This window comes from Phyllostomus discolor, chromosome 11 (genome assembly GCF_004126475.2).
Source record: "Phyllostomus discolor isolate MPI-MPIP mPhyDis1 chromosome 11, mPhyDis1.pri.v3, whole genome shotgun sequence".
NCBI classification, from domain to species: domain Eukaryota; kingdom Metazoa; phylum Chordata; class Mammalia; order Chiroptera; family Phyllostomidae; genus Phyllostomus; species Phyllostomus discolor.
The window spans coordinates 41,700,785-41,716,023 of NC_040913.2; the positions used below are offsets into that span (position 1 = coordinate 41,700,785).

At 49.6% G+C, this 15,239-nt stretch overlaps 1 protein-coding gene across 3 annotated transcripts; it reads left to right on the forward strand.

Moving 5' to 3' along the window:
• The first annotated feature begins 7,871 nt into the window (after window positions 1–7,871).
• PCDH8 (protocadherin 8) lies at window positions 7,872–13,108 on the forward strand. 3 transcript variants are annotated; one of them, XR_004899870.1, is made up of 4 exons: window positions 7,872–10,926; window positions 11,067–11,217; window positions 11,412–11,619; window positions 12,145–12,282. XR_004899870.1 is itself a non-coding variant. In XM_028526999.2 (3 exons), the coding sequence occupies exons 1-3, from the start codon at window positions 8,581–8,583 to the stop codon at window positions 12,516–12,518; spliced, it is 3,219 nt and encodes a 1,072-aa protein (XP_028382800.1). In that variant the 5' UTR covers window positions 8,327–8,580; the 3' UTR covers window positions 12,519–13,108. The 3 variants fall into 3 exon arrangements, 2 of the variants coding, with proteins under 2 accessions (XP_028382800.1, XP_028382801.1); XM_028526999.2 differs by having other exon boundaries at window positions 8,327–11,217; window positions 12,145–13,108; XM_028527000.2 differs by lacking the exon at window positions 11,067–11,217 and having other exon boundaries at window positions 8,330–10,926; window positions 12,145–13,108.
• Window positions 13,109–15,239: the final 2,131 nt, after the last annotated feature.

A 15,239-nucleotide genomic window follows, 5' to 3' on the forward strand; every position in this document is an offset into this window, starting at 1 on the left:
GCTGGGCCCAGGTCCCAGGGCTCTGAGGATGAGGCCACTGTGCACTGCATTTCCATTTCAAAAATGGATTGTGACCCACTTGAAGCAGGCAAGTTCAAGCCATCAGTTGCAAAGGAAGGACTGAGTCAGAAGTCTTCACATACAGAACAATGACATTGAGGGAAAAACAAAAAAAGACTAGTCAATGATTAAAATTATCTCTGCCTTTAAAAGGTTCTAGCTTCCTTCTTTAATTTCTTTTGAAATTAAAGGATTTATTAACAACAAAACACAGAAATTACAGCAACATGTTTTGAGCTTTCGAAGTAGTTAATCCACCCAGTTTATCTAACTTCTGAATTCCTGCACAAGGTTAGAACAGAGATTTGTGATTCTTTCATTCCTTGCTAAACCCTCTTTTTTTCACCAGGAACTCTAATCTAACTTAATTCTGCTTCAAATTGCCCATGAACCATAAACAAGGTCCTAGAAGCCCAGACCATATCCAATATCCCACACTTTCCAACCAAAGGCCTCCAGGGAAATTCCTCCCCTGATACTGAGTGCTCAAGTGATAAAGTGAATGCTGGCTCTCTGTCCACACCCCCAAGCCATTGCCAGCTGTGGAAAACAGGCTCCTGGCCACCACCATTGTCTTGGACAGATACTCAACCCTGAGGAACTCCACACTTGCTTTTGACTGGACCCAGAGAAGCACACCTTTGTGAAGAGGGGGAAAAAATACAAAAACAAAAACCTGCCTCCCACTCCTGTCCACCTACATTGTCCTTGGAAGCAAATATCAAAGAGAAAGTTACCAGGAGGAATTGGATTCTCCAGAGGACTGGTGATGGTGCAAGCATCACCTACCAGCTCTTCCCACACCACTGGCTTCAGTACCCTCTAGCTAAAAGGGAAGGCAGAACTGACATCTGGAAACAGTCCTCTGACTAAACCCACAGATGGCAAGTGCCATCTCAATGCATGCCTCTCTGCCATGAGTCTCTTGGTGTTTGGCTGGACTAACACTAACTAGCTAGTCACTGTTTCCTGATCAGTCTTTTGAGAGTTGCCCTTCCCCTCCCCCCACAAGGTCAACCAGTTCAGTCCTTTTGCTTCACTTCCCTTACCTGCTCATCTTTCACCATCCCTTTACCCTAGTGAAGTGATTTTCAAAAGGTTTGCCACAAACATTTTTAAAACATGCAATACCTGAATATATAGTCAGGAGCACTGATCTCTTTCCCCTAGATTGTCAAATTAAAAAATGATGACAGAGCCCTGGCTGGCATAGCTCAGTGGATTGAGCACGGGCTGGGAACCAAAGTGTCCCAGGTTTGATTCCCAGCCAGAGTACATTCCTGGGTTGCAGGCCATAACTCCCAGCAATTGAACATTGATGTTTCTCTCTCTCTCTTTCACTCTCTCTCTCTCTCTCTCCCCCCCTTCCCTCCCTAAAAATAAATAAATAAAATCTTAAAAAAAAAATGATGACAGCCAACACAATAGCCATCCAGTGTGAATGAATCAAAATTATACCTATTTTTGCCAGATCGGCAAAAAATATATTTTTGGTGTGCTACAGAATTGTAGTAATCAGTTTATGTGTGCCATGAGATGAAAAAGGTTGAAAATCACTGACCTAATAAGCTATTAATTTCAGGGGTGACATCCTTCATAGCTCCATATTGCTTTAAGGATAAAACTAGAATTCCTTCAGATGGGTGTCTAAAGCACCTACCTGCTCACTCTAGCTTTATCCACCCCAATACCCCTACCCACCCTTCATAACACCCTACATTCCAGCCCTCAGTCCTTCATGCCACTGAGTTTTCCATTCCTTCATCACGGCATGCCCTGTTCATCTCCACCCTTCCTCTCCCCTCATATCCCTAGCTAAGTTCTGCTCATCCTTCAAAACTCAGCTCAAAGTCACCTCCCCCCAAATGCTTCTCCTGATTACCACCACTCCCCAGCAAAACTGGACCCCTCTCCTGTGGGTTAATACAAGCATGCAGTGCGCATGCAAACTATTGTTCTTGGGGGCATGTGACAGTGATATTCCACTCTCCCAAAGACTCTGGACAGCCACCCATGATCAGCAGCAGAGTGGGCCTTCATCACAACACTTTTCACACAGATTGCTGTCTCCTCCCTCTTCTATATCCTCTGTCTCAGGGCTGGCAGGCAGGGTCTATGTTTCTTTTGTTCTGTTTTAAAATAAAATTTATGGTTTAGAACAGTTCAGATTTACAGAAAAATTGGAAACATATAGAGAGTTCCCATAAACTCCACACCCAATTTCCCCTATTATTAATATCTCACATTAGTATAGTACATTTGTTACAATTAATGAACAATATCGATACACTGTTATTATCTAAAATTAATCCTTTATTCAGATTTCCTCGGCTTTTCCCGAATGACATTTTTTATTCCAGGGTACTGCTACAAACGAAATGGGATTCGGCTGCCTGCCACCATACGCAAACATAACACAATAATTGGTGGGGAAGAAAAAAGGTTTTTATTAATAGGTTGCCCACTTTGGGGGAGCTGGGGCTCCCTGTTCCAAGCCATTCTCTTCCATAAAACACAGAAACTTTTTGTTCCCAAAAAAAGACTGAAATCCAAATCCTTGTGGGGGGACCCCCCCCACCCCTCCATTCTTATCTGCACTTTTGGAGTCCAAGGCTGCTATGCAAATGGGTCTTCCTCTCTCCAGGTCCAGGCTCTCTGTCTCTCTAGTGCACACTAGTGGGGCCAGCATCTCCATTGCCCTGCCATAGCTTCCTCCCTCTCCCAGGGTGGGGCACACTGCCAGATCACTGCAGCCAGTCCTGTGAGGGGCTCCATCCATGGGGCCCTGGCATCCAAGGCTGCTGGTGGCCCTGAGACTGATGAACCTTCCTGGCCCACATGTCTGGTGCTGCTCTCAGAGTGAGAGAATGGAAGTGGTACAGAAACCATGGGCTGTGCAGTGTGGGGGCGCTGCAACCCACAGGCTGCCACTGACGCAGTATGCATCCCACACAAGCATGCTCCTGACTGTGCACGCAGGGCAAGGCAAGAGCTGTGAGCAGGGCCAGCATCTGCCATGTGCGCAAACAGCCAGTCCCCCCAACTAGGTGGGGGAAGAGGAAGCAAAAAGGACTGAGTCTTTCCATCCTTTCCATTTTAAATCTTCCCCCAAACTCCTATACTCGGTGAGAGTGTCCAAATACTCAGCCAATTCAGGCTAATGTCCATTGCACGTGTCAGCCAGCACAGTGTCTCTGCCCCTCCTCCTACTGCCTTGATCCATGATCCGGAAGCAGGTAGGAGGGTTTCAAACCGTGCTCAGGGGCACAGTGTCTCTGCTAGGGGTGGGGCGTCACCACATACACCTTCACAATACATGTGTGTTGTGACCTTTCCAGCCTGCACAAGCTCTGTGCAAGCTGTGTCATAAGTCACATTAGTTATTTGCCCTTCGTGCAGTTTCCACTGTGATTTCAACCTGTCACCTTGGGGTTTCCTCTGATTCCTCCCTTCTCTGCAGAGAGCAGCCTCTCAGGCTGGATGGGGGTTCCCCACTACCCAACAATCTCGCTACACCCCCCTGTTACAATACCACATTACAGATAGTCATCATACTTCCTTAGGCTTTTCTTGAGAGTAACAGTTTCTCCCTACATGAAGGGTTGCTGTCCATTAAGTATTTGTATCTGTAAGTGTCTTCAATTATGATACATAGCTTTTGTGGAAATAAGTGGTAAAAAAAAAAAAAGTCTATGGAAAACACCTATTTGTCATCATCTGATCTTAACTAGAGAGTAAGGTACCAAAAATGTTTTATATGACATGAGGGCATGAAAGTTACCTGAACCCTCACATGACCATTTTCTCCTCCTACCTTTGGGATCTCCACACCTGCCACTATATCTATTAGCATTTCCCAAAGGAGGGAAAACATTAAAAAGAAACCAGAGGGGCAGCTGTAACTACAGCAAAGAAGCAGTAGGGAAATGCATTTTGTTTTGTTTTGTTTTGTTTTGTTTTGTTTTGTTTTCTGAACAAATCCCTCACCTATAAAATAAAATGTTTCAATTATACAGCCTTTTATGTTTCTTCCTTTCACTATAATAGAAAATGGTAACTAACGTGTTCACAGCTTCCTAAACACTTGATACAACTGTATCTTACATAATACTCAAGACAACCTTACAAAGCACTATTATTGTCCCCATTTTACAAATGAGAGAACTCAGGTAGGGAGAGGACAGGTAACTCGCCCAGTGTCACACAGCAAATTAGTGGCAGATTAGTGGCAGATGTTCAGATTTGAACCCAAGCACGATAATCCCAGAGCGTGCAGTCAATAGCTGTGTTTCTTATCAGGGAAGGTGGGTCTCCCAGGACATTCTGACACAAAGAACACACAAAAGGATGAGTGGCCCAAAACCTGGGACCAATCCAGGGTTTTAAGCATCTAGTACTGGCATCAATCCAAAATTAACGATTAAACAACAGTTACCTTCACCCCAAATGGTTTCATTGTCTGGCTGCTGAGTTTGAATTAGGGCAAGATGGTTGCTGTGGTTTGATGTTAAAGTTTAAAAGTCATTATGCCAGTATTGATGGCCAAGTATCAGTGGGGTGCATTTTTTAAGAATATATAAAGTGTTGGGAATGTAGAAAGAGTTTGGTTACATTTCTAGAGAACAAAGCCCAGTAAAACCCCACAATTGAGAATTGTAAGAGATTTCTGTTGTCTACTTTCATTACAAGAATGAATTGGGTGACCCAGAAAAGATGCTTCTGTTCTCTACTTGGCTGAGCACTTGCTGCAAACTCCCTGGACTGTTTAAACGATGGACTGGGCCTGTGGGAGAAACACCGATGGGCCCAGAAATTTTTCTTTTTTAAGTTAAAAGGAAAAAAGAAAACCCTCTCTCCCATTCATCCTTAAGAATTACACTTTCCAGCGAAGTCTAGTTCCCTTTCCTGGCAGATATAATCCTAATTAAAAATAAATTACATGCTGTATAGAACTTGAAATGGAAAAGATAATCCTATTACATATGAGAATATAGCCTGATTTTCTTGCCCGCTAAACTGTGGGAGATATCAGATCAGGCCGAGCCCCCCCACACTCTCCCCATTGTCACCGCTTTGAAAACTCTCTGAGAGCCCTAATCCGTCACGTGACGCCCGTGTCAATCTCGGGGTCTGCACGCGAGTTTCACAATGCGGGCATTAGGCTCGGTAACAGAAACTCAGCTTTGCGGAGCCCGAAACATTTGCATTCCGAGAAAACGCCGGCCATTGTGGAGCTGTGTTTGTTCTCAGGATTTCGAGACAGTAGCAGGAGAAGTTGCCAGCAGCAAGAGAAAGGGGCCCCTTTGAGCCAGCTTATGCCTTTGGTATGATAACAAGTCGATTTGAGCGGCTTTTGTCGGCCGGAGCAGCTTCGGGGGAGGGCGAGCTCTCCTCCTAACCCCCCTCCTCTTCTGCCCTTACCTCCCGGGACATTGAGCTTCCCCAGACAGTTGCTGTAAGCGCTGTTGCGCCGTTTTAAATCGTATTTTCAGAATCTGGAGGCTGCAGGCAGCGGGGACCAGCGCTCACTCGGCTCGCGTGCCTTCGCACCTCTACAGCCCGCAGGGAAAGGCTTCAGTGCTCGGTCTGCCGCCGCGTTGCTCACCGCTCTGCTCCTCCGCTGCCCGCTACCTCCCCAGATCCCCGCCCTGGGCTCCGCGCTCCGCGTTGCTCCGCGCCACCGGCGTCTATGCCACTTCCGAGTGGCGAGGCGTTGGCAGAGGATTAAATGCTTTAGACCTGCTGCTAGCCGCCCCACACCCCTCCTCTCACCTCTTGGCTTTTGCTTGCCTTCCCCACCCCTCTAGACCCTCCCCTCCCTCAAAACGCACCTAGTTTATTTGTCATGAGAATGTGAAAGATGACATGGAAGTGTTTTTAGTAAAAATATTAGGTAGTTCCGATTCTCCCGCCAAGGGAGAAAAAAAAAACATTAAGCAACGAGAGGCTGGGCTCCTGCGGTCCAGAGAGGCGTGGGGGCTCAAGGGGCTCAGGTGTGGGGTCCCGCTCGCAGCCACTCGTGGTCAGGCTCTTGGCAAGTGTCTAGTCATGGGAACAGCATATAGAAACCCTTTCTCGGTGACTCCGGTCCCACTGCCCTCTCCCTCCTTCCCCTCCTCTCGGTGTTCTTGGCTCAGCAACAGGGAGCAGCACGGGCCTGGCTCCCCGGGTTCTCGAGTTGCATTGGGGAGGCCGCTGTCCGACTGCCGAGTTCTGAATCCGTTCGGGCCTGGAATGACCGGAGAATGCGGGTGAGGAGGGAAGGCCGGACCCTGGGGGCGCCAAAGGTCACCAGCAGGCCCCAAGCCAGGTGGGAAAGTTGTGGGGTTCAAAAAGAAGACAGTAAGCTCTTTGAGCTGCTCAGGACCCTCCGAAAAATATCTCTTGGGCGGGAGCAGAGCATGCTACTGAATGGCATTAGGAGAAGGGGAAAAAGTGGAAGAGATGGCTGAAAATTGGGATCCTCTAGAGGAAATCGCCCTTTCAGTGGCCCTGTGCGGCTGCAGTTGCCTGGCCTCGTCGCTTTTAGTATTCCCAAGGCTGCAAGGTGAAAAGGTGGGGAAGTGAACCGAGAGGCATGACGGCTCAGAGGAAGCTTCCAATTATCCTCCGCTTCCCCCAATCTCCTAAAAGCTTTTATTTATTGATGGCAGGGACTACATTTGTTTGCTTCCAGGCAAGCACCTCCTTCATTCTCTGCCACCCCCACGACCCACCCAGCTCTCTGTTTTGTCACTTTATTCTGGGAAGAATCCTGTATGTTTTTTGGGGGGTGGGGGGACTGGGATTGGGAACAGGACACATTCCCTCGGGTTTGAGAGATAGGATGCTGAGAGCAGGACTGAAATCAAGATTGAAGACTGTTTACTGAATGCAGTTTGATTATCAAATTCAACGTCTTTTTTAGTGTTCTGGTATGTGACTTTTGTTGTTACCTTTCCTCTTTTGAGTACATTTTCATAGCTTGCCCAATAAAGCTCTTCAACAAGAATCAGTAAGAATTCCTCTTGTTCCTGCTCAAAGCCCCATTTCCCTAATCTTCAGAGATACTGGAGGGGGATACCTGTGGAGTCAGCACCATGGCTGACCAGACCCAGAACACACCCAGCCCAGAGCTTGGCAATGCCGAAGCTCAACGCTTTCTTCTTAGGCAGATGGTTAAGTTCCCCCAGGTTCGTGCCAGGTTTCAAGGTCATGCTGTGATTTTGTTCTTCTGGAAAGGGATGAGTGTTGCTTCCCAGAGCGGCCCTATTTAAACAGAAAGAAAATCCTCTAAATAGGCGGAACAAGGCATCAGGAGGGAAAGTTCTCCAAATACACTATAATACGAGTCGGGCATTGTGTGGAATTCAGTGTCCATCACCGTTTAGCCAGAGAGCTATGGCAGTCATTGGGAATGAATAGAGGAACATAATGGATACATGTGGCGTTTGCTCATTATATTCAAGTTAGTCCAACTCCACTGTGGAAACTGTTCAACTTTCTCTTCCCTTAGCTTGTCACAGTGAAATAATACAGACATTGGGGCCTCCAATGGGATCGCCTGCCACGCCATTCTATTTCCACTGCTAACGAGGGCTTCATAAGCCTTTGATACAGTCTGATCTTTGAAACCTTTCCAAATCTCCTCGAGCTTATGCTAAATCCTATTTGGAACTTTTTTCCTTCCCTGCTAGCGCCCAAGGCTTAAGAAAGCCATTTGGACAGTGACATGCATACTAACACATCGCAAGGCTCTTTTCTGAAAGGGAAATGGCAACTCTGATCACCGGGGCTCACACGAGAAAAACACAATTGCATACACAAATTTGAATAAAATCAATTTTCCCTTCTTTAGGATCCTTAATCAAGAGGCTATTCAGGGCGCCGTGGGAACCTGGGAGAGAAGGCAAGCATAGCCTCGCCGGGCAGAGGAAGTCTTTGGAGGGGGCTGCGAGCGCTTGGAAGCCTCCCAGGTGCACAACGCAGGGACTGGGTGGGGGGTCCCGAGCTACCAGGGCGAAATCCCAGAGTGTTTGCTCTTAGGTCAAGCAGCCGGTACCGAGAGTCACAATGAACAAAACCTGTGCCAACTCCTCTCTCTACACGCAGAAAAGGAAAAGCAAACGGAGTGAAAGAAACAAAGGAAAGATTCCCTAATTTTCCTTTCTTGTTTTCCCCACTAAGCCTTTCCACATTAAAGGGATTGTCAGAGGCTGGCGTAGGAGCGGCTCGTGGAGGAGGTCTCCATTGGCTGCTAGGCTCGGGTGATTTGCATATCGACTGCTCTAAAAGCGGAGGCGGCGCGCTGCCGCGCAGCACCAGCAGAGAAGAGACAGGGAAAGGTGCTGGGTGAGGGCGGGTCCGCCCTCGTCCTCAAAGCTTGCTGGAGCGGAGGAGCTGCAGCCTGACAGCAGACTTCTCCCGCACAGAGCTCGCAAAGAGCTTGCTCCCGAGGCTCCCTGGGACTCAAGTCCGGACCTGCAAACCAGAAAGGAATCTTTGCTTCAGCCTTTTGGAATAGCACTTGGGGCTGGCAGCATGAGTCCAGTAAGGCGCGGGGGTAGCCCCTGCCTTTTACCCTTGCAGCTCTTCAGCCTCTGCTGGGTGCTCTCAGTGGCTCAGAGCAAGACAGTGCGATACAGCACCTTCGAGGAGGACGCCCCCGGCACTGTCATCGGGACCCTGGCTGAGGACCTGCATATGAAAGTGTCCGGAGACACAACCTTCCGCCTGATGAAGCAGTTCAACAGCTCGCTGCTACGGGTGCGAGAGGGCGACGGGCAGCTGACCGTCGGGGACGCGGGCCTGGACCGCGAGCGGCTCTGCGGCCAAGCCCCACAGTGCGTGCTGGCCTTCGACGTGGTCAGCTTCTCACAGGAGCAGTTCCGGCTGGTGCACGTGGAGGTGGAGGTGAGGGACATCAACGACCACGCGCCGCGCTTCCCCCGGGCCCAGATCCCCGTGGAGGTGTCCGAGGGCGCGGCCGTAGGCACTCGAATCCCCCTGGAGGTGCCGGTAGACGAGGACGTGGGCGCCAACGGGCTGCAGAGCGTTCGCCTGGCAGAGCCTCACAGCCCCTTCCGGGTGGAACTGCAGACTCGCGCGGACGGTGGCCAGTGTGCCGACCTGGTGCTACTGCAGGAGCTGGACCGCGAGAGCCAGGCCACGTACAGCCTGGAGCTGGTGGCCCAGGACGGAGGCCGCCCGCCACGCTCTTCTACGGCCGCCCTCAGCGTGCGCGTGCTGGACGCCAACGACCACAGCCCGGCCTTCCCGCAGGGCGCCGTGGCAGAGGTGGAGCTAGCAGAGGACGCGCCCGTTGGCTCGCTGCTACTCGACCTGGACGCGGCCGACCCCGACGAGGGTCCCAACGGCGACGTGGTGTTCTCCTTCGGCCCCCGCACCCCACCGGAAGCTCGCCGACTCTTCCGCCTCGACCCCCGCTCGGGACGACTCACCCTCGCCGGACCCGTGGACTACGAGCGCCAGGACACATACGAGCTGGACGTGCGGGCGCAGGACCGTGGCCCCGGGCCTCGCGCCGCCACCTGCAAGGTCATCGTGCGCATCCGAGACGTCAATGACAACGCACCGGACATCGCCATCACACCTCTAGCCGCCCCAGGCGCGCCCGCCGCCTCGCCCTTCGCCGCTGCCGCCGCCGCCGCGGCCGCTGCTTTCGGGGAGTCGGACACGACCTCCTCCACCGGGTCAGAGACGCCAGAGGCGGGTGCCATCTCGCTGGTGCCAGAGGGGGCGGCGCGCGAGAGCCTGGTGGCGCTGGTCAGCACCTCGGACAGGGACTCGGGCCCCAACGGGCAAGTGCGCTGCGCCCTCTACGGGCACGAGCACTTCCGGCTACAGCCGGCCTACGCGGGCAGCTACCTGGTGGTGACGGCCGCATCCTTGGACCGCGAGCGCATCGCCGAGTACAACCTAACTCTGGTAGCCGAGGACCGCGGCTCGCCCCCACTACGCACCGTGAGGCCCTACACGGTGCGCGTGGGTGATGAGAACGACAACGCGCCTCTCTTCACGCAGCGGGTCTACGAGGTGTCGGTGCGCGAGAACAACCCGCCTGGCGCCTACTTGGCCACGGTGGCCGCCCGGGACCCGGACCTGGGCCGTAATGGTCAGGTCACCTACCGGCTGGTGGAGGCTGAGGTGGGCCGCTCTGGGGGAGCTGTGTCCACCTATGTCTCAGTGGACCCGGCTACCGGAGCCATCTACGCTCTACGCAGCTTCGACTATGAGACTCTGCGCCAGCTCGATGTGCGCATCCAGGCGAGCGACGGCGGCTCCCCTCAGCTCTCCAGCAGCGCACTGGTGCAAGTGCGAGTACTGGACCAGAACGACCATGCGCCGGTCCTGGTGCACCCGGCGCCAGCCAATGGCTCCCTGGAAGTGGCAGTCCCCGGGCGCACTGCAAGGGACACAGCCGTGGCGCACGTGCAGGCCCAGGACGCAGACGAAGGTGCTAACGGAGAGCTGGCATTCGACCTCCTACAACAGGAGCCTCGAGAAGCCTTCGCCATCGACCGCCGCACGGGGGAGATCGTGCTCACCAGCGATCTCTCGCAGGAGCCTCCCGGCCGAGTGTTTCGGGCGCTGCTGGTCGTGTCCGACGGCGGCCGTCCCCAGCTCTCCACCACTGCCACGGTCAGCTTCGTGGTGGCAGCAGGAGACGGGCTTGGGCCGGTGGTGCCCGTCAGTGCCGGGAGTCCGGAGCGCTCTCGCCCGCCGGGCTCGCGGCTCGCGGCGTCAGGGCCGGCGCTACAGTGGGATACGCCGCTGATCGTCATAATCGTGCTGGCTGGGAGCTGCACACTGCTGCTGGCCGCCATCATCGCCATCGCCACCACCTGCAATCGCCGCAAGAAGGAGGTGCGCAAAGGGGGGCCCCGCCGGGAAGAGCGGCCCGGGGCGGCGGGCGGCGGCGCCTCGGCTCCTGGCTCCCCGGAGGAGGCCGCCCGGGGATCCGGGCCCAGACCCAACATGTTCGACGTGCTCACCTTCCCTGGCAGCGGCAAAGCGCCCTTTGGCAGCCCCGCGGCCGACGCGCCCCCGCCCGCGGTCGCGGCAGCCGAAGTGCCGGGCTCCGAGGGCGGCAGCGCCACAGGGGAAAGCTCCTGTCACTTCGAGGGGCAGCAGCGGCTCCGCGGCGCTCACGCCGAGGTGAGGCCTTCCTTCCGCTGGGTGCCCCCATCCGTGCTCCGCGGACAGGCTGGGGGAAGAGACTGGAAGGGTCTGGGTGGGCGTGCGCAATGGATACCTAACCTGTCGCACTTGTTTTGTTTTGTTTTGTTTTGTTTCTTGTCCAACACTCACCACCCTCCCCCCCGCCCGATTCCCCCCATTCCCTGCTGCAGCCCTACGGTGCCTCTCCGGGCTTCGGAAAGGAGCCGGCGCCCCCTGTGGCGGTCTGGAAAGGACACTCTTTCAACACCATCTCGGGCCGAGAAGCGGAGAAGTTCAGCGGCAAAGATAGTGGCAAAGGGGACAGTGATTTCAACGACAGCGACTCCGACGTCAGCGGGGACGCTCTGAAAAAGGATCTCATCAACCACATGCAGAGTGGTGAGGGCTCTTCTTTCCTGCCAAGTTCAACGTTCCTCCTCTCCCTCCCCTTTGGCCACTTCTTCCCTCTTCTCAGTCTCCGTTCCCAATCCCACTCCCTCTTCCCCACTTTTTTCAGTCCTTGAGTTACGGATCCGGCAGGCCTCACCCACTGAATTTTAAAACACGAGGTCGAAGCAGCTCCACCACTTGAATTAAGCACAGCCGCATACTGGTAGGCAGAGGAGAGGCAGGGGTGATGCTAGCTATCTGCTTATCTTTTTCTATTTCTTTATTCATTCATTCATTCCTTTCTTTTCTTTTCTTTTCTTTCTTTTTTTTTTTTCTTCCAGCAAAAGAAGCTGAGCCAACTTGCAGTTAGGTGGCTTGACAGGAAGCAATATTCCTTTCAAATTTTGAGTCACTGGCGTTCAACTTAATACTGATTTTCCTTTTCAGCCACCATGGCCCTTCCTGACGCTCTGAAAATGGAGGCGTACCAGTCTCAGTAATAATCGTGCTGTCTTTCTTTCTCTTTTATGTTAGGACTGTGGGCATGCACGGCTGAGTGTAAGATTCTGGGCCACTCTGACCGCTGCTGGAGCCCGTCGTGTGGAGCGCCCAACACACATCCCTCGACTCACCCACCAGCCCAGATGTCAACCTTCTGTAAGAGCACATCGCTGCCTCGAGATCCTCTGCGCAGAGACAATTACTACCAGGCCCAGCTGCCAAAGACGGTGGGGCTGCAGAGCGTCTATGAGAAAGTGCTGCACAGAGACTATGACAGGACAGTCACTCTGCTCTCCCCTCCTCGTCCAGGGAGGCTCCCAGACTTGCAGGAGATTGGGGTACCCCTCTATCAGTCCCCTCCTGGCAGGTACCTCTCCCCAAAGAAGGAAGCCAATGAAAATGTGTAACCCCGCGCTGCATGTCTACACACGTACACAGGTTGCTCTGAGAAGCCCCTAAGTTATTGACCGGTTTCAGTGTTGTATATATAAATATGCAAGATGTGCCTTAAAATGAAGTTGTTGGAATCTATTTCCAATCACACTGGTACTGTTTGGTATTTGCAAACAAAAATGTAGTTAATGTAATTTTTATGAAATTTGTGCTGTATTTAATTTTTCTTATCATGCCATTGACTTTAATTTCACTTGCAGCTTGCCATTTTCTTAGTGTTTTTAACCTGTACATTGTGTAATGTAATGTTTGTATATAATGAAATTTTGTTATATTTTTATATAATAAAAGCTAAAGTGGAAGTTATTGCCAAAGGAAATGTCTATAAGACAAAAAAACAAAACATGTTGCAATTACTTAATGGAAATTTATCTTTTACCTGAAATAATCTAGTGTTTGAGAAGTTTTGCCTTGCCAAGTATAACTTGTATATCTTGAGTCTGTGGTAGATTTGAAGTTCAATGTTATTTAATTGCATTTGGTTTTCTGTAAACCATGTCACTTATAAGCACAGTAATAAAGGATTGGTCGTGTGTTTGAAGAATCTGCTAATTTCTTTTCTTGAAGTTGTGCACTACAGTCAGACATTCACAGGTAGTTTGAATACCAGAATTAAATCTTGGAAGGGCTAGTTATTTGACCACTATTAATGTTCACAGAAATATTGAACTTGTGGGATTAAGTATCAGAAATCCTCATCAAAGTATTAAAATATGTGTTGATTTTGAAAAACATGTGCATCTCCATAAACGTTAGGAACTCTATGAATTGTTGTCCTCGCTTATTCACTCAACAGATATTTATGGAGCATATACCACAAAGTCAAGGAAAGCTGTTAGAGCTGTTCTTCACTAATTAAACAAACATTGGGTGAGATTTTACTAACCATAGTAATTCCTAGGAGCTGGGGTTCAAGTTTAAGAGGACACAGTCCCGAGGAGTTCTTAGCATCTTAGGAATGTTAATATCAAAAAAGACACTCAAATTTATGGGTGAAATGGCATGAAGCTTGTAATTTGCTTTTAAAATTTGCTATATAAAATAAGATTGATAAATATTTTTTACTGTCAATGCTAGTATGGGTATGTGTGTGGGGAGGGTAATTATACCAATCTATTTGTGTGTTTGTGTTTGAAAATGTACATAATGGAAGGTTTCTAAGACCCAGACCTTATATTCTATGCATTCATTTCATTTAAAATTAAAATGATAATGAGAGCTAACATTTACTGAACAAGCTTTTACATGAGCGAAGCTCCTTACAAAGCACTCTGCATGAATTATCTCATTTAGTCCTCAATCTATCTCCTTGAGATGGGAACTATCATTATCTCCATTTCACAGATTTAAAAAAAAAATGGGGCACAGTGAGGCTAGATAAAATACCCAAATTCACACAACTAATAAGTGGCCAGGATGAAAGTCAAACTTATTATTCAAGGCAAGAAAATAAGATGGGGGGAGGGAACATCATAATAGTGTTAACAATAAAAAAGTAAAACAGGAAAATAAAGCAACGAAAGTTATTTGTTTTTTTGGTTTTTTACTTGAAAGAAACAAAGTGTTTAGGTGGAAAAGTCCCAATGCATTGCCTTTACTGCCTGATTATTGTTTAGCCATTTATACTTACAAAGTGCCTGTGTTCTTTTATTACTAATTATAGAGTGTGAGGCACTGTAATGAATAAAGAAGTGCTCAAAGCTGCCTGTTGAAGTCATAATTGAAACCAGTGGTGGCTCCAAGCTGAACAGCAGGGTAGGCACACACAAGCGCTTCTCCACCCATGGCCTGTGCAAAGTTCTGCAGTTTCTACAGGCAACTGAGCTGAGCCTGTGTCTGACAAGCTCAGACTGCCCAGAATTCACATTCTGAAAGAAAACATTGGATGTGGCCAGATTATCAGACAGTTCCAACACCATGATAACCAGGTGCCAGGGGAGTAGACCTCCTATTCTAATATCTAAAGCTTTATTCTTGAGCAACCCCATCAAATGCAGAGCAGAAGAATAAGTAATCCCACATCACAGTCTAAAAACATCCAGTCTTTGAAGGTGTTTGCTTGCTTTTGTTTTTCAAAAGTAAAATAATGTCACTGTCATTATTTTATTTCATACTGTGCAAACTATTTCATTATTCCAAAAATTTGGTTTGCAAAACCTCTACAACTTCTTTGTCAGAATTTTCCCTTACACACATGACTATTAAAGACCTTATTTTTGCTTGGAACTTAAAAAATATCAAACACAATTCAGCCCTTAAAATTATTTTTAAAAAAATAAAAGAGGGGTGTGGGGTTCTTCTAGGGGGTCAGCAGCAGGAACCCTCAGAGAAACCGGGACTATATAAAAAAAGGCTTCCTGCTTTCCTCCAAAAATGTTTATTCTCAAGCACATTTTTAGAAAACACATGTTTTATTAAATTAAATGAGATAATATAAATATATATGCAGCATACCTGGGACAATGCCTGGCCTATAGTAAAATCCACTACATTCTATCTCCCCCTTTCCTCACATTCCTTTGGAGCCAGTCTGTACTTTAAATGTCAGTGCAGCCCTGACCCCTAGGGAAAAAGAAACAGACTCAAGATGTCTGGTCTTGTTCTGACACTGGTTTAATCTCTTCACTTCTTCCACTTTCACTCATGTATAGTCAACACTCTACAAACAAGTATGT

Coding starts and splice junctions, on each gene's coding strand:
- PCDH8 (XM_028526999.2), top strand. CDS start 8,581: ATGAGTCCAGTAAGGCGCGGGGGTAGCCCCTGCCTTTTACCCTTGCAG. Junction 11,218..11,411: donor TCCGCGGCGCTCACGCCGAG/GTGAGGCCTTCC, acceptor TCCCTGCTGCAG/CCCTACGGTGCCTCTCCGGG. Junction 11,620..12,144: donor CATCAACCACATGCAGAGTG/GTGAGGGCTCTT, acceptor CTTTTATGTTAG/GACTGTGGGCATGCACGGCT.